General features: G+C 42.1%; 1 protein-coding gene across 1 annotated transcript in view; it reads left to right on the forward strand.

Moving 5' to 3' along the window:
- The first annotated feature begins 9471 nt into the window (after window positions 1–9471).
- Window positions 9472–27256, forward strand: part of SH3PXD2A (SH3 and PX domains 2A) — a 343376-nt gene continuing 325591 nt past the window's right edge. Inside the window, 1 exon segment of the mRNA XM_078151076.1 lies at window positions 9472–10096. Coding sequence (XP_078007202.1) covers window positions 10025–10096 — 72 coding nt within the window. The 5' untranslated portion in view covers window positions 9472–10024.

Consider the following 27256-nt stretch of genomic DNA (forward strand, 5'->3'; position numbering starts at 1 on the left):
ACCACTCTCAGGGTTCTAGGGATAACCCTGAGGGTCACTGGGGTTTCTAGTACTGTTGTTCAAGAGCCCTCATCAGTATGCTTCCCATTATAATCAGCCATTAGAAAATTAGCTTTTTAGCAAAGGACATTTACTAAGTTGGTATAGTAAGTATAGGGCCACTATGTGGTGCAGTGGATGGAGTGCTGAGCTTGGAGTCAGGAAGACTCCTATTTGTGAGTTCGAATCTGTTCTCAGACACTTATTAGCTGTGTGACCCCCAGGCAAGTCACTTAATACTGTTTGCCTCAGTTTCCTCATCTGTAAAATGAGCTAGAAAAGGAAACTGGCAAACCACGCCAGTATCTCTGCCACAAAAACCCAAAATGGGGTCACAAAGAATCAGACATGACTGAAATGACCAAACAATAACATAGTAAGTAAGAACAGTTGGCACAAACTTTCATCCCACCCAAAACAAACAAACGAAAAAAGCCTGGGGCACACTCTCCCACAAATACACACAGGTTCATGGGAAAAGTACAATGATGTGGAGGCCCAGTTGTAGGACACATTTGTGGCAGAAGGCTAACTCCTAGCCCCTAGTTATTAGAAGTCCTTTCTTTAAGTCCACAGCCAACATTCTTCTTTGGTTCAAAGGGTCATCCTTCTTGAGCTGCTTCCTTCCTATTTTGCTGCGTCATTTTGTGCCCATGTATGTGTGTTTCTTTTCATTCCTGGTTGTATATATGACCTGCTTTGGGTAAGACCTCACCAATGAGATCAGTGGAAGGGACAATACAACATTCCCCCTCCTCTCCTTGCTGTTACATCTTTAGTACACTAGGTGCAAGAGAGTCTATATCCTTAAGGAGTTTCTGAGATGGGAAGGTCCCAAAGCTTGATTACTTTACTGCTGGACTGAGTAACTGCTGAAATTCCTGTTTCATGTACCAAGAAACATGATCATCTTGTTTGGTTAGCCAGTTTTTCACAAGTCAAAGGGATTCATACTTCATAAGGTATAACAGGGCATAAACTATCCTGTGCATACATTTAAAACTTCATTAAGCCCTCACTCTTATTATATTATGTTAATTTAGGTAGGTGTATGGACTCATATTACTTCCATATTAATGGGACAGATAAGAAATGACTTATGAGTTCAAAGGAGTAAGAAAAGTTGCGTGTAAGCCAAATTTTTATAAACAATTGCCAAAGTCCTAAGGGAACTTGCTATTTAAAGAAACCTTACAGTTAAACCCTTTTTTTAAAAAAAATAATTTAGTCTGCTGCCTAGAGTGGCAGAAAGAGCAATGGGCTGTGTCAGTAGACCTACACTGTAGTCCTCTCGGCTCTTCCACTAATTAACTACCTGGAAAATCCAGTTCCATTCTTTAGACCCCAACTTCCTTCTATACATTAATCTAATACAAAATCACAGGTCCTTGGAATATTGACAGCTGCATTTGACTCTGAACAAGCTTTTACTGATTGCCTACTACATTTATGGCCCTGTGCTAAGTGCTGAGGGAAATGAAGAGATAAATAATTTAAATATATACCTTATAATTCACTTTACTTTTAATTGCAAGAAGCAATGTGGTATATTGGATACAGAGTTGAACTTAGAGTCAGCAAGGCTTGGTTTGAATTTCCATCTTTCTGACTAACTAGCAGTATAACGATGGATAAGTCACTAATCTTTCTGAATCTCAGTTTCCTTATCTTTAATATGTGTATAAAAATACCTGTAGTGCCTAGCTCACAGGAGTGCTGTAAGTGGCAGATAAGATAGCTAATATACAGAAAGGTTTTGGGAAACTTGAAGCTACTTAGATGTCTGTTGTTATCATCCTCCCTCCTTGTTATTTACTTCATCATCATCACTTAACACAAAGGCCCTTAGGGAGGCAGTGTGAGTCAATGGAGAGAACATTGGATCTGCAGCTCTGATGTTTAGTATCTGTGGACAATTGATCCATGATTCATATGAATTCTCTGGGTCTCAGTTTTCTCATCTGTAAAATGAATAGGTTGGATTAGTGGCCTCTGAGATTTATGATCACATGGTCACTGCCCCAGAGGAGTATCACTAAAATCTCTTTCAGCACAAAAATCCTATAGTTCTAAGTACCCAATTATTAATTTTGTCATTTCACGTATTCATATGTCCAAATGGGAAAAAGCCATCCCTTTGAATTTATATATTATATATATGTGTGTATATATATATATATATATATAATATACACAACATATATAATCTCTGGGCTCCCCTCTACAATATTAGCAAGGTTTCCATAACACTTTAAGGTTTATGAAGTAGCAATTAACCTTCCTTGTTTTATTTGATCATCTATAATTCTGTGAGGCAGATAGTATAGGTATGAGTAAAGTACAAATGAGTAAACTGAGGTAAAGTGACTTGCTAGAAATGCAAAGACAGAAGTGAAATGATTGTCTCCATTTTACAGTGGAACTACCAAGGCCCAGAAAAGTGATCTATCCAAGGTGGATATATATGCCTAGAGGAGGAAGAAGATCTAGGATCTCCTATCTATCTTCCCTATGGTTGGAAGAATCTTTTCCCTAAAACTCTTTTAAATGCCACTTCCGTGCTTTTTACACACAACGTGAAGCACAACAGTCAGCTCTTTCTGAAGTAGGCTCAACTACTGCTTAAGCTACCCATTGAAATGCATAGGGTATCCAATTCTGAGCTGACAGTATTTCTGGAGTGGGATACTTCTCCGAACTCTACCTTGCAGAAACGATTAGGGTTTTCGGTTTGTAGACCAGTGGTTTCCAAAGTGGGGTGGAGTGGTGTTGATAATTATTCCTAGGGGACCATGGCATGATCCCATGGTGGAAATCAGAAGGTAGAAAGGTGGTTCGCATGCCATCCCTTAATCTTGCACTTATCTACAATAAAAATATCCTACCTTCTGCAAGAAGTGGTGTTTCTGCCAGTCCAACCCCCACCCCCAACCTCAGAGAGTTTTGGCTTTCTTTAAGTCTCAGCCAAAATCCCTACAAAAAGCCTTTCCTGGTTCCCCTTAATGTTAGTGTCTTTCCTCTGAGATTATCTCCAATTTATTCTGCTTACATCTTGTCTGTGTGCATAGTTGTTTGCATGTTTGTCTCTCCCATTTGATTGTGAGTTCCTTGAGGTCAAGGACTAATTCTTTCTTTGCATCTTCAGCAATTAGCACAGTGCCTGACATATTGATGCCTGTTGACTGCCTGACTGACAAATACACCACTCCCCTTACTCATTATCTCAGTCCTTGCTGACTTAGCAGGCATCAGACCCTTAGTACGATCGTAACCTAACTTGACCCTGTAACCCTCCTCACTACCACCAGCAGCTGCGGAGGCAAAATTATTCTTCCTTCTCCAAAATTACTCTTCCAAACCTCTTGTCTGTGGCAGGCATTAGGCTCTGCAGTGGGGTGTAGAGGCTGATGAGTAAGAATCCTGTCTTACTTTTCATGTTTGGTAAAACATAGGATGAGGAGGCATGGATTCACATTACCATTCTCATCCATGATATTTCCATGAAACTAACTCCCTTCCAAACTTCCTTATTATTGCTGAGGGACCACCATCCTTTGAGGTATCCCACATAACTAATCAGTTGCCAAATTTTGTCATTTCTACCATCTCGGTGTCTCTCATATTTGTCCCTCTATTCACATTTCCACCTTGTATAGAACTTCATCACCTCTCATTATCAGTGCTACTGCAGTGGCCTCCAATTGGCCTCCCTGACTCAAGTCTCTCCACCCTCCGCTTAGCTGCCAAAGAGATTTTCCTGAAGTGTAGGTTTGACTATGTCACCCTCCTCAGTAAACTCCAACTGACTCATTATTGATGATAGGATGAAACAATATTACACCTTTATCTCATATTTTTAAAGTCTATTTTGTATAAGTTTCATAATATACACAATTATATATGTATGTGTGTATATATATATATACACATATATGTATATGTGTATGTACACAGATAAATCATAAATAAGTACATATACATGGATTCAGGATGGTCAAAATACTTTTACAGATGTGGTAAATGATCAAAAAAATTTGGAGCTCTCTGTTACAGATCATTAGCTAATAAGAGACCTTAGACATCAATTAGTTTAACTGCTTCATTTGACAGATAGGAATCTAAAGACTATAAATGGGGAGAGACTTACTTACTATCCTGGTAGAGCCAGGATTAGAAAGTCTCCTAATTTTTCTGCCTAGTACTCCTGTTACTGTACCAGCTCAGGCCAGTGCATTCTGGGGTTGCTTTATGCAGGATGGAGCCAAAACATGAACTGTATTATCAAGTACAGCCTGTAATTGGCTCCCTTTACAATGGCATAGTCTTCTGTTTCAAGCTAAGTTCTGTCATTTCCAAACCCACCAATAACCTTCTTTAAGTATGAGTTAGAGGCCTCATTTCTCAAATACATAGAGAACTGAATCAAATTTGTAAGAATACAAGTCATTCCCCAGTTGCTAAATGGTCAAAGGATATGAACAGGCAGTTGTCAGATGAAGAAATTAAGGCTATCTATAGTCATATGAATGCTCTAAATCACTAGTGATTAGAGAAATGTAAATCAGAACAACTCTGAGATACCACCTCATACCTATCAGATTGGCTAATATGACAAAAAGGAAAATAATAAATATTGGAGAAGATGTGGGAAATTTGGAACACTTCTGCATTGTTGGTAGAGTTGTGAGCTTATCCAACCATTCTGGAGAGTAATTTGGAACTATGCCCAAGGGGCTATAAAACTATAAATACCCTTTGATCTAGCAATATTACTGCTACTAGGTCTGTATCCCAATGAGATCATAAAAAAGGGAAAGAACCCGAATGTAAAAAAATATTTATAGCAGCTCTTTTTGTGGTGGCCAAGAACTGGAAATTGAGGGGATGCCCATTATTTGGGGAATGGCTGAACAAGTTGTGGTGTAGGAATAAAATGGATTACTATTGTGCCATAATAAATGATGAGCAGGCAGATTTCAGAAAAACCTGGAAAGACTTAGGTGAACTGATGCTGAATGAAGTGAGCAGAAATAGGAGAACATTGTACACAGTAATAGCAACACTGTTTGACGATCAACTGTGATAGACTTAGATCCTCTCAGCAACACAGGGATCCAAGACAATTCTTAAAGACTCATGATGGAAAATGCTATCCACATTCAGAGAAAGAATTATGGAGTCTGAATGCAGATGGAAGCATACTATTTTTATTTTTTTTGTGTCTTTTTGTTTCTCATGATTTTCCCTTTTTGTTCTGATTCTTCTTTCACAACATGACTAATGTGGAAATATGTTTAACATAATTGCACACATATAACCTATATCAGATTGCTTGCTGTCTTAAGGAGGGAGGGAGAAAAATTCAGAATTCAAACTCTTATAAAAAATAAATGTTGAAAATTATCTTTATATGTAATTGGAAAAAATAAAATACTATTAAGTAGAAATTTTTTTTTGATTTATTATGAATTAGATCAAAGGCTAGAGAGGGGATAGGAAACATCTGAGGATGTGAAGATACTGTTGACTCACCAAGTGACGGAGGGCAAGTTAACCTCACCTCCCTCTTTGACTTTATTCCCATAGGCACAAATGCCTTCTCACCTCACCACAAGCGTTTGAGCCTTAATTAGTGCTTTGAAAACTATAGGTGAAGATCAGAGTATTATTATGCAGCATTTATGAAGGGCTCTCTAGACTGTCCTTATTTAAAGGTCATGAAGTTCTCTGAGATGGTTCAGTTCCCAGTTTCTCACACAAATCCCAGTTTTTGAGGATAATAGGTCTCTGGGATTGGGGAACACCCTCTTGAAGACCAGACTCTTCTCATTGGGAGGGAGGAAGCATTGTCTCTCTTTCCTTCAACCCATCATCCACACTGCTGCCAGAACTATCTCCCTAAACCCTGGCTTTCACAAGATCAACCCCATCAGTTTCAAATTCCTCTTGTCTGGTTATCCAGACCCTCCACAATTGGGTTCCACCCTGTCTCTCCAACTTTAATGTCAGCAGAAGACACTATTGCTGCTCTCTAGGAACTTTTCAATTATTGGGAAGATGCCATATGTAAATAATTATAATAAAACAAATGCTATATGAATACTGTAGTCAATAAATGATGAAGGAAGGGGCAGCTGGGTGGCACAGTGGATGGAGCTCTGGGCCTGGAGTCAGAAGGACTTGAGTTCAAATATGGCCTCAGACACTTAACACTGACTAGCTGTGTGGCCCTGGGCAAGTCACTTAACCCCATTGCCTAGCCCCACCCTCCAAGAAAAAATAAGTGATGGAGAAACTAAGAGGAGAGAAATGTCATTTCTAGCCCAGCCAAAATACTTAAGCATTCTTCAAGGCTCAGGTCCTAGCTGAGTGAAGTCTTGTCTGAACAGTTCTAGTTCTTGCTGATTGCTATTTTTTGAATTTCAACAGGTCATTGTCTTGCTATGCACGAGTTAGTGAGGCATTGGACTTAAGAGTCTGAAACCTGTTTTTGGGTACTGTATTCAACCTTTACCAACTATAGGACAGTGGGGCAATTCTCTTAACAGCTCTGAACATTGCTTGACTCATTTATTAAATGCTCTACCTACTTCACAGGGTAAGTGTTGCAAGAAGAGTGCTTTGTAAGCCATAAAATACTATATAATGTGAGCTAGGGGAGTTATTATACTGAATTATATTCTTTAGTTGTCAATATCTCATCTCCCCAACTAGACTATAAGTTTTTTGTGGGTAGGAACCAGTATATTATGCTTCTCTAAACAGGATTGTTTAGCCCCTAACAAGGGCTGGGCATTTTATTTAGAGCCTTTTTTAGGAGGAGAGGTGCAGTGTGATTTCACTGGTATAGGGCAGAGGTGTAAAACACATAACTTACAACACAGTGAGGACAGCCAGAACCTGAACCAGATTAATATGTAATTGGGGAATATTCAACAAAACAAACAAATGAATGAATTAATAAACAAATATAAACTATATAAAAATATGAATTAAATATACAAATATTATTTTAAATTATTTTATTATTAGTTTTAATTTTATATATTTATAAATATATTTATTTACACACCTACATATTTATTTATTGTATATTTATAAATATATTATGTATTTAATTTTTAATATTTTATTATTTATATCTCAATATAAACTTTTCTAAGTTAACATGGAGCCCACAGGGATCCTTGTGTAGAGTTTAGTGACCCCTGGTTCTTTTTCAGCTTAATACCATTGGTATAAGGAATTCCTGGTGAGGAAATTTTCTCCATTGATACCTATTGTCAACTGGTCTGTAATTTATGGTTGCCCTGAGGTAGTGATTGATTAGATGGCTTGCCTTGGGTCACAACAAATATGTTCCAGAGGTAGATCTGAACCTAGGTCTTCCTCATGCCAAGACTGGTTTTCTGTCTACTACATCATGATGCTTTTTCAGTTAGATGCATAGAAGACTAGAATCAAAAAAATACCAGTACTGGAAGAAACCTTAACAAATCATCTAGGTCAACTCCATTTTAAAAATGGAACTGAGGCCTAGGGATATTACGTGACTTTCTGCAGTTGGTGTAGGGACTTACTGGCATAAGGAGTTTTTGTTTTCTCTGCACAAAGACCAAGAGATCAGTGAAGAGAGTTCCCAAAGTTGGGCTGAGGTTCTTCAGTAGCCCAGATCCTAAGTGTTAAGTACAAAATATTAGGTAAGTCCTATAATAATAATAATACTTTTTAAAAAAATCCTATCGTTTAGCAATTCAGACTTTCCAACATCAGTACAAATTCACAAGTCCGTGTTGTAATTGTGAAACTACTAAAATATTATGGAAAACACTGCCCCTTTAAATATTTTACAAAGGACTGAATTGGACATCAATAGCCTTCAAGAAACCTTTGTTGAATTAAATTAACGTAGGGTATGGGGTAGCCCAGCAAGTCATTCTGTAGAGGCCAGGAGAAGACTGTCCCTTCTCGTTACAGAATGACTGCTGGTTGCATTTTAGGGATCACACAGGACACCTCAAGTCTAGAACCCTGAGGGTGTTTGGAGAAACTTTCTTTCCCCACTGTTGTGTTCTGTATTCCTCTGCCCTTCCCCTTTATCTGGAATTGGTAGTTTTCTTATTTTATTAAAGTTAATATTGTCCCTGAACTAACAAAAACCCAGTGAATGAATGACTGTGAGGGGGAAGGGAGAAGAAGGAAATCGATCTCGGTCAGAGAAAGAATTCACCATTGGTGATAAGCAAGCAGGGGGAGCAACTATTTACCAAAGCTCATTGTTATGCGTGCCTGCGTAAATGAGCTCCCCTACTCTCACCACGTCACTTTCTCTCCCCCAGGTTCTGTAGGTAAGAACATACTAAATTACAGCTGAAAAGAATCTTTGAGTCCAAGGGTTAACTTTTTTTTTTGTCATGTATCCCTTTGGGATCGGGTGTAGCTTATGGACCCCTTTTCCAAATGTTTTTAAATGCAAAAATACATAGGATCACAAAGGAAATAAATTATATCGATATATACGTATATATTATACACATATACATACACATATACATACATATATACACATATATACATACACACACACACACACACACACACACATATATATATATATATATACATATAAGAGTTAACGGGACCCCAGATTCAGAATTCTTGATTTAGTCCAACCCCAACTGATGCAAGCAGTCTAGAGGTACAAGGGTAGAGTAGCTACTTGGTGTCAGAGATTGGGCTAGGACTCAGGTCTCAGACCAGGGCTCTTTCAACTGCATTGTTGTTCCATACGCTATTGTAAATGAAAAAGATCCTTTAGAGGAGGTGGAGGGGGGTGTGCCCAGGGCATTAGGTACTAGGGCAGAGTGATCCTTCCCACAAATAGTCCTTGCTCTAAGACTGAAGCTGCCAATGGTTGGAATGGAAAGTGGTTACCAGCCCTGGCCCTGACAAACCCAAGAGAGTTTGTGATGTGAGAAAATGATTGTTTGGAACCCCTTCCCCCTCCCCCCCATAATTGTTCCTCTCCCTACCTAGTAACTTCACTCAGACACACAGACACAGACATACACACACGCACACGCGGTCGCGCACACACACACACACACACACACACACACACACACACACACACACGCACGCACACGCACACGGCTCTGCCCCTGAATGGGGTGCAGGCTAGTTTACGGGTCGCTTTCTATCCAGCCGCAGGTCGCAGCCCCTTCCTCGTCCTTCCGAGCCCCTCCCCTGGCTCTGGAGCCCCTCCCCTCGTGCTTCCCTTCTCTCTGCCAGCCCTCCCCTTCTCCGGCCCTGGCCCTCCGCCTCCTGCTTCTCCAGCCACAGTCACCGCGGAGCCCTCGCCCTGGCTGGCCGCCCCTTCTCAGCCCACCCCCCACCCCACCCCCCGCGACAGCAGGCACCGGGGCTGCAGCCTCCGCCCCCTCCCCCGCAGGCAGGACACTCCCCCGTGGTCTCCTCCCCCAGTTTCCGCGGTCCTCGGCCAGAGCGGGAGGCTGCAGCTGCGGCTCCGGCGGGAGAGAGACAGCGAGGAAGCTAGGGAGCGAGCTGGGGCGAAGGAAGGAGCCCGCCAGCTCGGGGAGGCAGGAAGACCCCCTGACCTGGGCCGCCCCGCCCACACCCTCGGGCCAGGAGAAGGCTCCAGCCGAGGACGCGTCCTCCGCCTCCCCGGGACGCCTAGGGTGTCCAGGGCAGCTACCTGTGCGCGTGGAGTGCCCCAGCCTGCCTCCCCGCTCCCCTGGCCATCCTCCCCGGGGGCACTAGGGAACGGCTCCGCGGAGTTTGAGGCCGTGGGATCCTCGGAAGAAGAGCCGGAGCCGGAGCCGCAGCTGCAGCCGCAGTCCTGTCCTGGGAAGCCCGAGGCAGGATGAGGAGCTGAAGTCGCCCGGCCAGGAGAGGGAAAGGAAGGGAAGGGAAGGGAAGGAAGAGTCGGAGCGGGAGGGGCGCGCTGCCCGGAGTGGGGGAGAAGATGCTTGCCTACGCTGTGCAGGATGCCACAGTGGTGGATGTGGAGAAGAGGAGAAACCCTTCCAAGCATTATGTGAGTACGGTCCCCGGCCGGGTTCGAGGCGGGGGCTGGGCACAGAACGGAGACGAGCCCAGGTTCCCATTTGCTAGTTGCAGTCTCGTGGGCTAGTCGAGTGTTAGGGGAGAATATTGCTGGTGAGTTTCCTAGGAGCCCTGTAATCCACTGGGGACACTCAGATCCCTTTTCTGGATCATAACACGTCCCCCTTTCCCCAAATCCCCCCCTCCCCTCTACTTCTTTACTTCTTTTTTTGGCTTAGGAATTGGCAAGTGTCTGGCCTTGTCTGTTTGAGCAGTGAAGTCATCTGTCCAACTGATGATGCTGATGGATAGACCTGGGACCGCGGCTAGGGGTGGTGTGTGTGTGTGTGTGTGTGTGTGTGTGGTGTGTGTGTGTGTGTGTGTGTAACTGGGGTGGGGAGGGGGATGAGGGCAGCTATTGTGAAACCCACTCTTGCCCATAACGTATGTGAGGAGAGCATCTTCCCAGCAACAATTTCCTGTAGGGATCCAGTGGAATCTTCTAAACCTATCCAAAGGGAGATACTTTTGGCAGTAGGATCTCCATAGGCTGCTTTCCAGCCTGTGTCAGGTTCTTTGCTCTACTGAGTTCTGGGCTTAGGCGGAAGAAACTTTACCACTCTCTTCCTCATTACTTTGTCCTGGCAGTCCATATCCATTATATTAAATGACATTATCATTTTACTCTTTCTTCCTGTGGATCAGATTCTTAAGCTGAGGAGATATCCTCCTCCTATTTTAATAAGCTGTTCTGTGTGTGTTAACGGTGCAAATGTTGCTATTCCAGTGACAGATTGTAAGACAGGAGCTTACAATCAAATAGTGTGTATGTGACACCTATGCAAATATGATATAAAGCAGAACTCCATAGAGGGGTAAAGCAGAGATGCAGACAAAGTACTCTTGGGAAAAGGGGAGAAGGAAGAGACTGGTTGACACTTCAGCCTTTCATCTCCACTACCCAGCCTTCACACCTTCTGAGCAAATGGAGTGTCACTGACACCTTAGAATGTCCTGAGTTTGAGAAAACTCCAGGGGAGTAAGGTTGTAGCTCCCTGGGATTGAAGATTTGGAGCAATAGTGTTGCTTCTGGCTTGATAATGCCTATATTTTGAAAATAAAACTTTTTTTAAGAAGGCTCAGCATTATTTTTTTTAAAGAAATCAAATTGACTTCACAAAGTCTGATGCTTCTTAGATTTGTCTTAGACAGTAGTAGTATCTTGGTTTCTTTGTTATAGATGAGGCACCTTTGAGCTTTGCTTAAGTTCTCTATCCAGGAATTACCCAAAATTTTATGGTTTTTTGAAAACTGTAACAAGTTGGCTTGTGCTGGGTTTGGGTTTTTCCTGGGGTTTTCTAGAAGCTCTCAGAATTCTTGGGTTGGGAGGGACCCTAAAGGTCGTTTATCCTCCTGCTTTTTGGCAAAGTTGTTCCTAAATCCCCTTGGATTGATGGGCAGCAATTCCGTTCTCAAAGTTCTCTAGGAGATGATACAGTCTTCTGATGGAGTGGGTATGCTTTTAGTGTCCCTTAACCCCTACATGGCCTATAAGTTCTTCCTTTTGTTGCATTCATCTAATTTTAAGCTATCATCTTTTTAAGATTGGTCTTAAAGTATCCACGGCCAGTATCCATGTGCCAGGCATATATAAGAAGCTTAACTTCTACTTGTGAAGTCGGAGAGTCGAGTTGCTTTAGCCATCAATTATTTTTGTTTTTTTAAACGAGCCCTTCAGTAAGGTTGGAGTTGCCTTTCAGCAGGTGGCAGTCTCTGCCCTGGGACGTGAGTGAGTTCTATCTGAAACTTTCCTGGTAAACAGTGTGACTTTAGCTTCTACTTGAATTTACAGCATTCTGTATACCATTGTCAAGTTGGGGGTCCAAAATCTGCAGAGCAGCTTGATAACATTATAATACTCTTTTGGGGTGCAACAGTCAAGCTAGCTCACATTAGAACCTGTTAAAAATGTAGCATTCTCCTGCATCGGTTCATCAAAACTGGCCTAGTGCACTATTTTCTTCTATGGTGGCCAAAGAAGACCTAAGTTCATGTCTAACCTCTGATCTATGTTGTCTGTTTGACCCTTGGCAAGTTACTTAACCTATCAATGCTCTAGGCAATTCTCTATTAAACTGTAAATTGTAGGGAAAGTGACAACTTGTATTAGTAGAGGGAGTTTCCTCACCAGTTCCCCAGACCAGTGAAATCCTAAATCTCATCCCGAGCCCTATCAAAATTCAGTTTCCTTCTTGGGGGCCCAAGATTACAGAAGCTGGAGTTTCTGGCCTCAGGCCAGGACAATGTTGCCAGAGCTCTTGGAAGCTCGCTCAAAAGGTGTAAATAAAGATAAAGAAAATACCATAGTTCTTATTTCTGGCGTCTTCATTTAAAAAAACAGAAGGATTTATTTTGACTTTCATTGACAAGTATAGATATTTGCCTATATGAATAAGAGCTTAAAAAAGGAGAAAATTTTAAAATCCAAATGTCTTTAAAAAAAAGTTAATATTTTTGTTAAAAAAGCAGGGTTTTTGTGAGGGGGGAAGTATAGGAATCAGCTCTTAAAGAATAAGAGTTACATATGAAAACTTGAAAGACAAAAAAGGCCCTTCCTAATAATACTCATTCATGGATACTACCATTTCCTCTCACATTATGGGGCAGGGATGGGATAGTTCCCTATGGGAACTGATGATGTCACATCCTGGGAAAGCAAGCAGGCAGTGATGTCACTGGATGAGAGAGGCCACATAGAGCCCTGACCTTAAGTTCTAGGGAACAATTAAAGGAGAAACTTTTTTTTTCATTGTGGAAATAAAGATCTGGCAGGGATTTTAGTAGAGATCATGCCAACCTCTATCATTTTACAGAGAACAAAACGGAATCTCTAAGAAGAGGCAGTGACTGAATACTCAGTCAGTGGGTAATCCAAGAGCTTGAACCAAGGTCCTCTGCTTCTCGAAGGGGGCCTATTGTTTCATGATACATTTTCTCTCCTATTTGGGGGAAGAGAGAGGGGAAAAAGAAAATAGTAGGAATTAGTGAATTTTTCTGATCATGTCAATTTTTCCCATGGGGATTCCATCTCTGTTTTAATTTAATTTTATTCCTTACACTCCAGCTTCAGTCTCCCTCTCCCTCTCCCTCTCAATCTCTCTCTCCCTTTCCCTCTCCCTCTCCCTCTCCCTCTCCCTCTCCCTTTCCCTTTTCCCCCCTCCAAGAGCAGAATGAGGAAGAATCCCAACTGGTAATTTTCCCAGGTTAGATTGTTTCAACGTGTCCAAGTCCAGGCGGAGCTCCCCAGAGAAAAGAATCTAGAGGGAGGTAATAGGCATGTATGTAGTGCCTGCAATGTGCCAGGCTTTGTGCTAAGCATTTTATAAATATCTCATTTGATCCTCACAACAACCCTGAGAGGTAGGTGTTATTATTATCTCCATTTTGCAGTTGAGGAAACTGAGGCAAATAGAGGTTAAGTGACTTGCCCAGGGTCACACAGCTAGTAAGTATCTGAGGCTGCATTTGAACTCAAATCATTCTGCCTCTAGGCCTAGCCCTTTATCTGTTGTTCCACCTAGCTGTCCTTAGGTAGAGAATGAAAGATTACAGTCTATGTAGCATTATAACAATAGCTTGCAAGGTGTTCAAGGTGAAGTCAGTGAAAGGAGAAACTGCTTGTAGGTGGAAATGTTTGATCTGATAGGGATGAGAAGGGCTTGGGTCAGGGGGTAGGGAACCTGCAGCCTCAAGGCCATATGTGGCCCTCTAGGTCCTCCAGGCCACAGGTTCCTCACCCCTGGCTTGGGTGGATAGCCTTCCCATCCCTCTCCCCCTCTAGCCTTCCACCAAGGGTAAGGTGAGGCAACTAGGTGGCACAGTGGATAAACGGTTGGGTTTGGGGTAAGGAAGACCTGAGTCCCAATCCTGCCTCAGATCCTTACTTAGCTGTATGACCCTAGGCAAGTGACTTAACCTCTCTTATCCTCAGTTCTTCATCTGTGGAAAGGGGATAATAATAGAATCTGCCTTCTGGGGTTGTTGTGAAGATCAAAGAATTAATATATGTAAAGTTCTTCGTATACCTTAATAGAAATGCGATTATTATTATTGTTATTACTAATGTCAAGTCAAACTAGTAATGCCCTCCTGTGTGGTTGTTGTGTAGGGAGTGACACACTTAGATCACATATGTTCTAGAGGCCATTTGCATTTAAGGAACATAACTTTCTCCTGGTCTTCTTTCCTCTAATGAAAAGAGTTCTGAGTCCATGGTTTGCTAAATTGCAGAGCAGAGTCAATTTATGGGATTATGGGTTAGTCCAAAGAAGATGATGAGAGGCCTGGGGCTGTGTCCTGGCTCTAGAACTTGGAAGGTCTTTTGCTGCTGAGGCACCGTTGTGTTATCAGAGTAGGACTGTGGATCCTGATGGTGAGCTCATGGTGGGGTGGGGTACTAATAGTGGCAGTGTGGTGTAGATGGAGCCCTGGACTTGGAGGCAAAAGGGACACCTAGGTTTGAATCCCACCTCTGGTGCTTGTTAGCCTCTTGGAGTCTGTGTGAGCCTGGGCAAGCTACTTAATACTTTGCCTTAGTTTGCTCATCTGTAAAATGAGTTGGAGAAGGAAACCACTCCAGTACTTTTGCTAAGAAAACCCCACAAGGAGTCATGAAGAGTCCAACACACCTGAAATCATTGAACAAAATGTGCCTGAGAGGATGTGGTGAAGCTCAAATGATATTATGTATGTGAAGTGCTTTGCAAACCTTAAGTGCTATACAGATGTCAGCTTTAGTTATTATTATTTCACTTAGGCCAGCCGTTTAAAAATGGAGGGATTGTCTTTCTGTCTGTTGATGCGTTTTGTCATTGGCTTCTTTCTTTTTTGCCTGGCCCAGAAACTGTGGGTGTTGATCTGTTCTTGGGAAGGGAGAGACAATCAGTTAAACAATAGATTCCCCTGATCCATGCCAGTTCTAAGAGGGGAGATGGAAGATATGCTTGTTTCTTGCTCCCTGTTTCAGAGGGAGGTTCCTTACCTTGGCTCTATATTTTTCTTTAAGGCACCTTGGCTACATTTGTTTTGGCCTTAGGTTACCTCTCTGTAATGGGTATAATGATAAGGATGTGTCTTAATGATGGGGGATGGGATTCATGCTGGATCCCTAAAAGGAAAAGACCATGTCTTTGGGACCTGGATCCCAAAGCCCCTGAACCCAGATCTCTGGTGTTTGCCTGAGGCACCTGGCCCATCCCAGTCAATATTCCTTTTAACTGCCCTTTCACTGTGGCTCTCTGGCCACTTAACTCCTACCATTTTCTTCACCTAGCCCCGCCCCAGGCTACTTGCCACTTCTTAATCCCATCCAGATCTTCCCACAGTCTTTCTGTATAAAATATCAATCTTACCCTCATCAATTGCTCAGATTCTTAAAATCTGGCCTGCTTGTACTGGTGTCACAAATAGCATAGACTCACTAGGAATCTCTCCCATCCCAAGCTCTCCCATCCCAATCGGTGTTTTAATAAGCTATTTGTACTGAAAGAAGGCTTGAGTGGTCAGATTCTTTCAAGGCAGATCCTTGCCCTTTGCCCTGGCATTTCAGGGTTCCTAAGACCCCCTATACTACAACATAAGGAAATACCTTTCTGATTAGAAGTAGCCTATAAAACCCTAGTTGTCCATAATCTTGGTATATAAGTATGTGTGTTTATGAAATAAAATTGCAGTTGAAAAGGACCTAAAGGTTATCTGGTCCAAACCCATCATCATATCTACACTATACAATGTCTTTAATAAGTGGTAATTTAGCTTCTATTTGAACACTTCTAATGTTTCCATAAGCATACAGGTGAGGGAACAAAACTAAGTTCTGTTCGGTTTTGGAATGCTCAGTACTTCCATGATAACTTACCTCACTAAGAATGTCTCTTTCATATCAATACGAATCAGCAAATTTTTGTTGCATTTCTAGTGTGTGTTATGGCAGATTTTCTTTTTGGGGGAGGAATTATTTTTTTTTTTTAGGAAACTTACTTTGAGGAAACTCCTGTTGATGCTGATTGGCAACTGTTCTGCGACTTGTAGTCTTGGAGAGTTCTCTAGATGAGAAGTTGCGTGACTTGCCTAAGGTCTCATAGGCAGTGTGTGTGTCAGAGGGAGCCCTTACACCCAGGTCTCTCTGACTTTGAGACCGATTCTCTACACCACACTGCCATTGCTATGGAAGATACAGAGAAATCTTGTTTTTAAAGACCAACCTGTATAGAATGAGTACATAATGAGTACATAATTGTGTGGTGCTAATGGAATGTAGGAGTTTCTTACAGCTTGGGGATGGAGGCTGAATCACCTTGTTGTTGAGGAATGTGGAAGGTAGGGAATTTTTTTCCCATTTACTGGTGGAAAAATTGGGAGTACCAAAGCATGTCCAGTGGTAACCCTGGGACTAGAACTCTGGCTTCCCCATTTATTGTTGCCCAGGACTTTCTCCCCTAGATAGAGGACTTGGTTCTTTTCAAAGCTTTTCATTTCTTCTGTTGGGACTTTGTCAATGACATATAGAAAGACAACATGTAGAAGCCTTCTGTAAATATTTGAATGGATGATTTAAAAGTCTTACAGTATGCTTTCTATCTTTTTTTTTAAGTGTTGCATTTTCCATCCAGTAGAATGTAAACTCCTTGAGGGTAAGAATTCTTTTATTTTTGTCATTGTCTCATTAGAATCTAGCATAGTGTCTTGTGGGAAGCTTGGTGGCTCCGTGGATAGAATGCTGGGCTTGGAGTCAGGAAAACTCATCTTCATGAGTTCAAATCTGTCCTCAGGCACTTACTAGCTGTGTGATTTTTGGCAAGTCATATAACTCAGTTTGCTTCTTAGTCATGTCTGACTCTTGGTGACCCCTTTTGGGATTTTCTTGGCAAAGATACTAGAATGGTTTGCCATTTCCTTCTCTAACTCATTTTACAGATGAGGAAACTGAGACAAAAGGGTTAAATGATTTGCCCAGGGTCACATAGCTAGTAGGTGTCTGAGGCTACATTTGAACTCAGATCTTCCTGACTCCAGGCCTGGTGCTCTATCCATTGCACCACCTAGCTACTGTTACCTTGCAAATGTGCTAACTAGCCATTCATTTATATCACTGAAAGCCATAAAACATGCAATATTATCTTCTTTGGAAAAATCTGTTTTCTTTTAAGGATCATAGTTCATAGACAATCCTGCCTAACTTTTCTAGAATTACACATTTCTGTAAATCAGGTATCCAGAGAATAATTTCCTAAATATGGCAAATAGTTCACATAATATTGTACCACACTATTGTACCACCATATTGTACTACCAAAATATTGTACCACCGTAGGTAATAGAGAGATCCAGAGGAAGGTGGAGAGAGCTCTCTATCCTCAGGCAGCTATCAGACACATGTTTGCACTCACACAAGAAACTTATAATTCAGGCTATAACTGATACCAAGGGTTTGGAACTAGATGGGTTTAGGTTGAGGAGGCTTTATGGAGTTTTGAAGAGTGGAGAAAGACATCTGTTGGCAGAGTGAAATAGGGAGTTATGCCCCCTCTCTGGATCTTAAGTTTCCTCATCTATAAAATTAACTGAACTAAATGATATCTAAGGTCTCTTCCTGCTCTAGTCCGTGATTCAAATCTATGATAATTGAGTGTATCCCAGGTAAGGGAAATGGTGTTTGAGAAGTGAGACAAAGGGAGTCATACCCAGAATGGAACAGGGACTGGTTGAGTCAGCACACCAGCTCTTCTTAGCCACCCCTCCCTTCTTCCTCTCCTCCCATCCATGGCCTGTCTTTCACACAAAGCTACAGTTTCTTCCTCAGCTCCGGTGGGAAGTGATTTCTAGGTGATTCACAGGCCTCAAAGCATTGCCCGCTCATGGAACAAGCAACCACATCCTTCTCCAGGGTTGGAACAGAGAGTCCTCCCAACAATTAATAATAACCACCCTGCCTGGAGAAAAGAGGAGAGTAAAGAGATCAAGGGCCTTTTCTGGGTAAGCCGTATTTCTGATGAGTGTGTGTGTGTGTGTGTGTGTGTGTGTGTGTGTGTGTGTGTGTGTGTTGAGAGTGGACACGAGGGAAGGGACAGCTGCTCATTGGGTGTCCTCATAGATGGATTCCAGCACCAGGAGGAGGATTGCCAGAAATGAGTAAATTGACAGCGGTGGATATTAATCAATATCGTTTCAGGAGGGCCTCCTACTTTGAATTTGAACAGTAACCTCATGAAAATTTCCTTTTAATTTCCCGTGCCTGAGTCACTGTGACCAGAGTGTTTTTTGGATGGGGGGAGAAAAAGGGATCTGAGAACTGGCAGGATTCTATGGGGTTTTCTGCTGTTTCATTAAATAAAAATGAAGTCTGAAATAGTTATTGTAAATGTGTCTGCTGATCTTCAGTTCCACGGATCCAGGACGGTTATGGACTAGGATAAAGAGATCCTGGGAAGAGAAGGAAAGAGTGTGTGTGTGTGTGTGTGTGTGTGTGTGTGTGTGTGTGTGCACAAAGGTCAAGAAGATGGGTGTTGGAAATAGATTCTGACTTTGAGCCAGTGGTTTGTTCTGGCATGATAATTGCCAAAAATAATGGAAGCTTGTAAGTAGGATGATTAGCTTTCAGCAGCCTGGTTCCCAGGGCTGATTTCTTGCTTCCTGAGCTGTCCAGAGTCTGGTCATGGTGGAGTTCATCCCTCTCAGTGCTCAGGAAGGCTGATGGTATGCATCCAGGGTGTGAAAGGAATGAGGGTCAGGAACTTTATATGTGTGTATACACATATGTTTTATGTATGTGTGTGTAATATATGTGTATATATAGATACATCCCAGAATTTTAATATATATGTATATGTGTACCAGAATTTCTATATAATATATACTAAATTTTGAAATATATATATCATGGATACATGGTATATGTATACATGTATAAGTATACATATATTCATATACATGTATGTGTGTGTATACATGGAGTATGTATCATTATCTCTAACTACCAGAAGTTATATACATACACACCAGATTTTGAAATGTATGTGTGTATATATACATGGATGCATGTATCTGTGTGTATACATATATATATATATATATATACATATGTATGTATATATGTATGATGTATATATATATATATATATATATACACATATGTATGTATATATGTATGTATACACACACACACATTTACTTATAGGCAAACCACTCCAGTATCTTTGCCAAGAAAATCCCAAATGGGGTCATAAAGAGTCAGACAGAACTGAAATGAATGAATAGCAACAAAATTATGTGCAAGGCACTGTTTTAGATAACAAGGACCTGAAGATTGAAAAACAATTCAATCTCTGACTTCAGAAAGCTTATATGCTACTTGAAGTATGAGGAATTACACTTTCTCTAATAATGAACAAGTTGTTGTAGGTAATATGTTACAGCCAATCTACAGCCATCATATTTCTCTTCATTTGGGTATGCCAGAAATTGGATTCTTCAAAGACTGTGATATTCCATGATTGATAGCCGCATGTCAACTGGGAGAATACTAGTGTTGAATATGGCAGCAGGAATGGCTTGTGGTCATTGAAAGTATAGTATAGTTTCCAAGCTTGCTCTATTCTTGTTCAGTTATAGGTTCAGGTCAATGATCAATCAACAAGTATTTCTTAAGCAGCTACTATATGTTAATGAACAGTTAAATACAAAGTAGGGAAGGCACTAGTAGTTGAGGGGATCAGGAAAGGATTCATGAAGAAGCTGATGCTTGTGCTGCATCTCGAAAGAACAGAGGGACTCTATGAGCCAGACATAAAGACAGAATGCCAGCCAGGCATGGGGGACTGGTTTTGTAGGGCTTTAAAAGTTAAACAGAAGAGTTTATATTTCATCCTGAAGTCAATAGGGAGCCCCTGGGATTGATTGAGTAGGGGAATGACATGGTCAAATCTGTGCTTAAGGAAAATTGTTTTGGCAGCAGTGTATAGGAGGGACTAGAATGGGGAAAAACTTGAGGCATGTAGACTAATGAGAATCTGGCTGTTGTAATAATAATCCAGATGAGTGGTAATGGGAATCTGAAGCAAGGTGATAGCTATGGGAATGGACAGAAGGAGTCCAATATAGGAGATGTTGTGAATGTAGGAATGGTGGGAATTGAGAGCTGATTGGGTAAGTGGGTTGAGAGATGATAAGGGGTCAAAGATAATGCAAAACTTATGAACCTGGGAAGCTAGAAGGATGATGGTGTCTTTAACAGAAATTGGACAATTTGGAAGAGCGGAAGGTGTAGGGGAAAAGATAATGAATTCAGTTTGGGGGATGTCTATCAACAGTACCTGTCCAAGACATTTACTGATGAACTAACTCAATGGACCATACATTCAGCCCATGTCATGATCTGTTGGGAAGTGATTTCTTAACTATTTCCTTTTTGGTTTATGCATTACTCGGCCAATTTCTTTTAAATGACTGTGGATCTCATGGAGGAGGCCTCTGGGTTTAAAGCAATCAGCTACATTTAGTATCATCTGGAGAATCTTAGGGGACTATTTTTTCACTGAATTTTTATTTTATTTTTTTCTCAGTTACATGTAAACAAAATTTTAAAAACATGATTAGGGAACTATTGAATAGAGTTATCTTTAGAGTTGTATCCCTCAAGGATCATGAGATCAGGATCTAGAGCTGTTGGGGACCTTAGAAGTCATCTAGTCCAACCTCCTCATTTTAGGGATGAGAAAACTGAGGCCTGGGGAAGTTGTGGGTTGCTCAAGGTCACACGAGTTAATAAGACAAAGTCCCCCAGCTCCAGCCTGGTTCACTCTTTCCAGAGTACTTTGTTGGCTCTTCTGTGTCTCCAGAATCTTTTGTGGTCTTAACCTATGCGTGAGTGATACCTTAGAAGAGAGCCTTTAAGACTACATTTTGCTCTCGAGTCAAAAAGTCTTTTTATAATCCATAAACATGTCAGGATCCTATATTCTGTTTTTTTTAAGGACCCAACAAGTTGAGAGAGAGAGAGAGAGAGAGAGAGAGAGAGAGAGAGAGAGAGAGAGAGAGAGAGAGAGTGTGTTTGTGTCTGTGTCTGTGAAACTTCTCTTTCCTCTTTGAGAGAAGGGGATTGCTAATTGAGCAAAGAGGAAACCAGTAGTGCTTTCTGTCACTCCATTTTTCATGACTACATTGTCTTGCCTTTTTTTGTCATTTTCCTTGGACTCTGGAATAAGTGGCCTCCTGGAAGATTGGGTGCCCTACTGGATCTAAGAATACAGGTTGGCAGGCTGAGGGCAGCAAGATGAATTAGGAGAGATGGTTGGGTGGAGAACTCTAGAGCTGGGCAACCAGCTGTCTCCTTGGCTGACCACCAAAGTAGTACTTAGGAGTTCCAACATGGAGGCCCTAGTGCCTGTGTTTCATTTAGCCCGTCTTGATTTCAGAAGTCCCTTTAGACTCGAAATCTCTAATCCTGTTTGCCTCCTGGATTCTTATGGGGTGGATTTGAGACTTTCCTGTCCTCCTGGTGCTTTAATACCCTGGGAGGAAATGGGTAGTTCTTATCAGTTGTGATCTCATATTGACTGAGGCTGAAGGGGGTAGGGGGGTGGTGCAGGCCCATGCTGATGGTGAACTTGTCTGGGATCTCAGCTGGGGTGGAGACTCTGGTAAGTAGAGGAGGAGCTGAACATTTGGCAAACACAGGGTGGCCTGAGATATAGAGTCCCCTTTCATTTGGGGTTGGAATGTTAAAGCTTTAAATAGAACAGGGAAGCTTTGAAAGTCCTGAGTTTTATTAAACATGACCATGTCCTGTATGACGAGGATATTACATGCAGAAAGTTTGGCTTCCTTCCACATCCCATCCAGGGCTGCCTCAGGGTAGGGAACAAGGTTCTATAGACCAGCCTGGAGCTGCAAGACTCTCACACTGGTCCTCCAGAGTGGTGCACCAGGGTAGGGAAGCCTACCTGCTTGCCAGACTAGCCCCCTCTACCCACCTCAAAAAAACTCAGTGTTTTTCAGTAGGAAAAAGATTTTCTAAGTGGTTAGTTAGAAGTGTCTGCTTTTTAACAACACTCTTCAGAGTAAGCCCAAGTCTGACTAGTCTTAATGCCTAGCTTGCTGGCATCGAGCCCTGGAGACTATTTTAAGGGGTTTGCTGGTGTGGGAGAATTTCACTGTCTGAAGATGGAGGTGGCCTTTGTGTGCTTGGCATCCTGCATGGGTAGCAAGGCTCTGAGAAAACAACACCATCTCCTATGCTGTAAGTGCCTAAAGCCAGGGTCCAGGGATGGGGTAGTCTAAGTCAGCCCCAAAGTGGTTCTTCTGTCATCTGGCTCTTATACATTCATGTCAATAACATGATAATATGTGTGCTTTATTTGATTCCTGCTGTGGATTAATGATTTACTTCACCTATCTCTCTTTTATTGGTGACTTCTTAAAATAGCCTTATGCCTCTTATTGATTCTGAGGGAAGGAGAGTAACCCAATGTGTTGATTATTTTTGTAGCTGGAAGAAATCTTAAAGGTCATCTGCTAGGTGGTGAAATGCATAGTGATGGACCTGGAATCAGGAGGAGGACCTGAGTTCAGATTCAGCTGTATGACCCTGGGCAAGCCCACTTAGCCTCTGTCAGCCTCAGTTTTCTCATCTGTAAAATGGGAATAATAATAGCACCTACCTTCCAGAGTTATTGTGAGGATAAAATGAAACAATATTTGTAAAGTATTTTATAAACCTTTATAAATACTAGCTATTATGATCAAACAAGTAAGAATTTATTAAATGCCTACTGTGTGCCAGGCACTGGGGGTACAAAGACAAAAAAGAAACAGTCCCCACACTCAAGGAACATATCTGGAGAGACAACTTGTGCACATACAAGTAGAATAAAAATTAAATATATGCATGCATGTGTGTGTGTGTATATGTGTGTGTGTGTGCTTGTGTGCGTGTGTGTATTTTTTAACCAGACCTGTGATTTCATAAATGTAGGGAGTTCCCAGTGAGGAATTTTCTCTATTAAAGATGACTAGACCTTCTCTGCCATTTATAGCTTTAGAAGTATCTCAGGCACTGAGTTAAGTGGATTTGTTGTGATTATTCAGTCATTTCAGTCATTTCAGTCATGTCCAACTCTTCGTGACCCTATTTGGGTTTTCTTGGCAGAGATACTGGAATGGTTTGCCGTTTCCTTCTTCAGATCATTTTACAGATGAGGAAACTGAGGCAAATGGGGTCAGGTGACTTGCCCAGGGTCATACAGCTAGTGTATATCTGAGGCTGGATTCAAACTCTGATGTTCCTGATTCCAGGCCAGGTGTTCTTTCCACTTATCCCCTGTGCCACCAAGCTGTCTGATGTTTTAGAGGTGGTACTTGAACCCAAGTCTTCCTGACTTGAAGCCTAGCTGTGTATCCAGCATGGCATGCTGCTGTCCCTCATACAAGGTATTTTTCGTTTGCATTAGGGAAGGAGCAATTGGAGGCTATGGAGATTAGGAAAGGCCTTTTGTAGGGGTGGTATCTGAGCTGAGCTTTGAAGGAAATCAAGGATTCTAAGAGGCAGAGGAAGGAGCGCATTCCAGATATGTGTGTATGTGTGTGGCGGGGAGGCTTTCAAAAGGCCCAGAAATGGGAAATGGAATTTCTATCCTGTTTCCTGAATTAATGAAGAAACTGAGGCTTGATCAATTTGACCAAGTGGATTTTTTGTTTTTTTGTTTTTCAAACCAGAGCCACTACTTAAGTGGTTTTCTGAAAGCTTGCTGCTCTGATACCATAGTCTTCCTCCACCCTCTAGACTTTGGCCAGACTCTGGCCTCTACATAGTGTTTCTCCCTCTCCTACAATACAGTGTCTGGGGATTCTGCCCTGTGACTGAGAACACTGATGGTTCGTTAGAGAGAGCAAGGTTTAGGGAAGTGGGCAGCAGGTAATTTAAATGAAGAGATCTGTTTGCTGTGATTATATATATTTTCAGAGGACAGACCCAAAGTTTTGCACTGCCCTGATCTAATGGATGGCTTCTGTCTTCAGCTTGTGCAGAAGTTTGGAGGATAAAGAGCTTGTCATGTGAGGTGTCCTCCCCCCCTTCCTCTAGTCCACTTCCTGATAAAATTTGGAGGGTTGAGATTAAGCCTTGGGATCACCTGACTCCCTGTTCCTGCCAGACACATTCCCCGCGCTCCTGCCCTGGAGGACCTGGTGAAGGCTTTTAGTTGAGATGTGATAACAACCAACAGCATGATGGCAGAGGTGAACCCAGCTGCAAAGGGTGGGCCACCCTTTTGGGAGCAAACTTTGTTTTCCCCTTGGTGGCCTGTCTGGGGCAAAGTCTGGAAAAAGTCTACTAGCTCCTCAGAGTTTGGATGGAAGCTTACAGAACCATGGAGCACTTACACTGTAGTGTCAGTGCTATAAGTTATTGCTTGTTAGCACCATAACCTTGGCTTTCAAACAAGACCCAGTGATCTTCGCAGAGCAGGCTAGGCAAGCCCTCAGCGTCCGGCAGAGTTTGCATGACAGCTGTCGTTCCCTGCAAAAACATGTACAGCAGTTACAAATGACGCCCAAGCCATTATCCCACTATGTATTATTAAATAGCCTGGGCCACCAGCACAGATCTTAGGAAATCTCTCTAGCTCTCTGTTAAAATAAACCATGCCTTTCCATAGTCAGTGATTTTCAGTCACCAGACTGAGAGTGATACCAGGTTATGCCCCATCCTTTTGGTCCCTTATCGTATCCACACCAGTTTATTACAGTAGCCTCCTAACTGATGTTCTTATTTCCAAATGCATCTTTTGTTGCTCCCATATTTAGTGGAAAGAGTCTTGGATTTAGAATTAGGAGACCACTGTGTCTAAATCCCATTTTTGCCTCTTATTGTCCATATCATTTTGTTCACGTGTCATCTCTTGGGACTTCAGGTTCCTTCTCTATAAAATGAGGGGATGGAACTAGATGACCAGTTGACCTCTCCTATTCCTTCTATTGGTGGTTCTGCCCCATTAATCTTTTTAAAGTATAGCCCTGATGATGCTATCCTTAGCTCAGAAACCTTCAGCGGGTTCATGGCATTTGAGGCCTTGCATAATCGTTTCCTCTTCAAGCCTTGTCTTAAACTACTTACACCATGTAAACTGTCAGTTCCAAGTAGACCAGATTCCTCAGTGTCCCATTAACATGCTTCATTCATCCTGCTCCTGTGCTCAGCTTGTGCTTTCTACCTGGAGTACCTTTTGTCTTCCTCTCTCCCTATCCAAATCCTACCCTTCTTTCCTTCACCTGCATAGGTAGAATTCCTCACACTTGGAATGATTTTTATTATTATTGAATGAACGAAAAAGCATTTGAGTACTTACTGTGTTCCAAGAACTGTGCTAAGCACTGGGGATGTAACTAGAAAAAGTGAGATACTTGTCTCTTAAGGAGTCCACACAGTCTGATTGGAGAAGATACATGAAAGAAAGGTCAGCTTCAGGGTGGATGAAAAGGTCCAGAAGTCCTAAGGGCTCAGTGGAGGGGCAGATGGCAAAGCCCAGGAATCCTTAGGTTACATCACTAGGTGAACTGATGGTGCAGAGGGGTCTGGAGGGCTCAGAGTCTGGAAGACCCTAGAAGGCAGTGGCAGGGCTGATGGTGAGGTCTGGTGGTCTGCCATCTCAATGGAAGGAATAGAGTTGGGGACTCCCATCTCACCTGAGCATTGTCTGCAGCCCGGGAGCTGGATGGGCTCTGAGTTTCCTTGGGCTGGAGAGGGGATGACGAAGGAAGAATCCCTAGTTTTCTTCAAAGCTTAGCTCACACAGTACCTATGTGAGGCAGGTCCTGATTCCTCTCAGCTGCTAGTTCCATCCAGAATTACCTTTTGTTTATTTGGTGTATACTTTTATGTGTACTTGTTGTCTTATTGTAGAGAATGTGAGTTCCTCGAAGGCAGGGATTCTTTTGTTTTTGTCTTTGTAGCTGTAGTGCCTGGCAAATAGGACATGTTTAATAAATATGTGTTGATTGATCTGGAAAATCCTAGCCATCAGGCTCAGTTTAATTCCTGTCTCTTCCATGAAACTTTCTTTGTCTACACTAATCCAGGCCAAAATCCTACCTTCCACAGGAAGCCTTTCCTGATCCCTCTTAATTCTAGTGCCTTCTCTCTCCTGATTATCTCCAATTTATCCAGCATATAACTTGTTTGTATGTAGTTGTTTGAACATTGTCTACCCCTTTAGCTCCTTGAGAGTAGGGACTATCATTTACCTTCCTCCCTAGTGCTTAGTACACTACTAACACATAGTAGGTGCTTAATGAATGTTTACTGACTGACTGATTGATTTCCTTCTAGGGTCTCCTATAAAGACTATTTTTTTTTTGGCTAGGCAGTGGGGTTAAGTGACTTGCCCAGGGTCACACAGCTAGTAAGTGTTATGTGTCTGAGGTCAGATTTGAACTCAGGTCCTCCTGAATCCAGGGCTGGTGCTCTATCTACTTCTCCACCTAGCTGCCCCTAAAGACTATTTCTTATTTAGCCTTTTTTATGTTCTGCCTGATATTGTTAGATTTGTTTCTTCAGATGTTTGTTTTGTGTGTCCAGCCAAACTAGGCTCCATGAAGGACAGAGACTCTCTCTCTCTCTCTCTCTCTCTCTCTCTCTCTCTCTCTCTCTCTCTCTCTCTCTCTCACACACACACACACACACACACACACACACCCACCACTGTGCAATACACTTTGATACTTCAAGAACCTGGGATTTTTTCAGTGCAAAGTTGTCAGTACTGTGTTTCTAGGGCTCCAAGGTCTTAGAGCTCTTTTTAAGCGCTATTTGTGGGTTGAATTCAATGGAGAACATTGTTTTAGTTTGGAAGAATAGCACCTCAGTCTTCAGAGGCTGGGATCAGATGGCTTATTTAATTACATTGTCTCTCTCCTTACTCTGGAGAAAATTATAAGTGCAGATGGTCCCAGTTGTGTTTTCAAAAATCAGACATTTAGAACTGGAGATGATTTTTCCTAAGGAACAAGGTTAGAATGGCAGATATGATCATTTTGGGGGGGGGTGCTGAAGGTAGGTAGCTCCTACCAGCTGTTTTCAGTGTGAGCTTTTATAGTTCAG

Source organism: Phascolarctos cinereus, unplaced genomic scaffold, assembly GCF_003287225.1.
Source record: "Phascolarctos cinereus isolate Bilbo 61053 unplaced genomic scaffold, phaCin_HiC Scaffold_3;HRSCAF=262, whole genome shotgun sequence".
In the NCBI taxonomy this organism is placed as follows: domain Eukaryota; kingdom Metazoa; phylum Chordata; class Mammalia; order Diprotodontia; family Phascolarctidae; genus Phascolarctos; species Phascolarctos cinereus.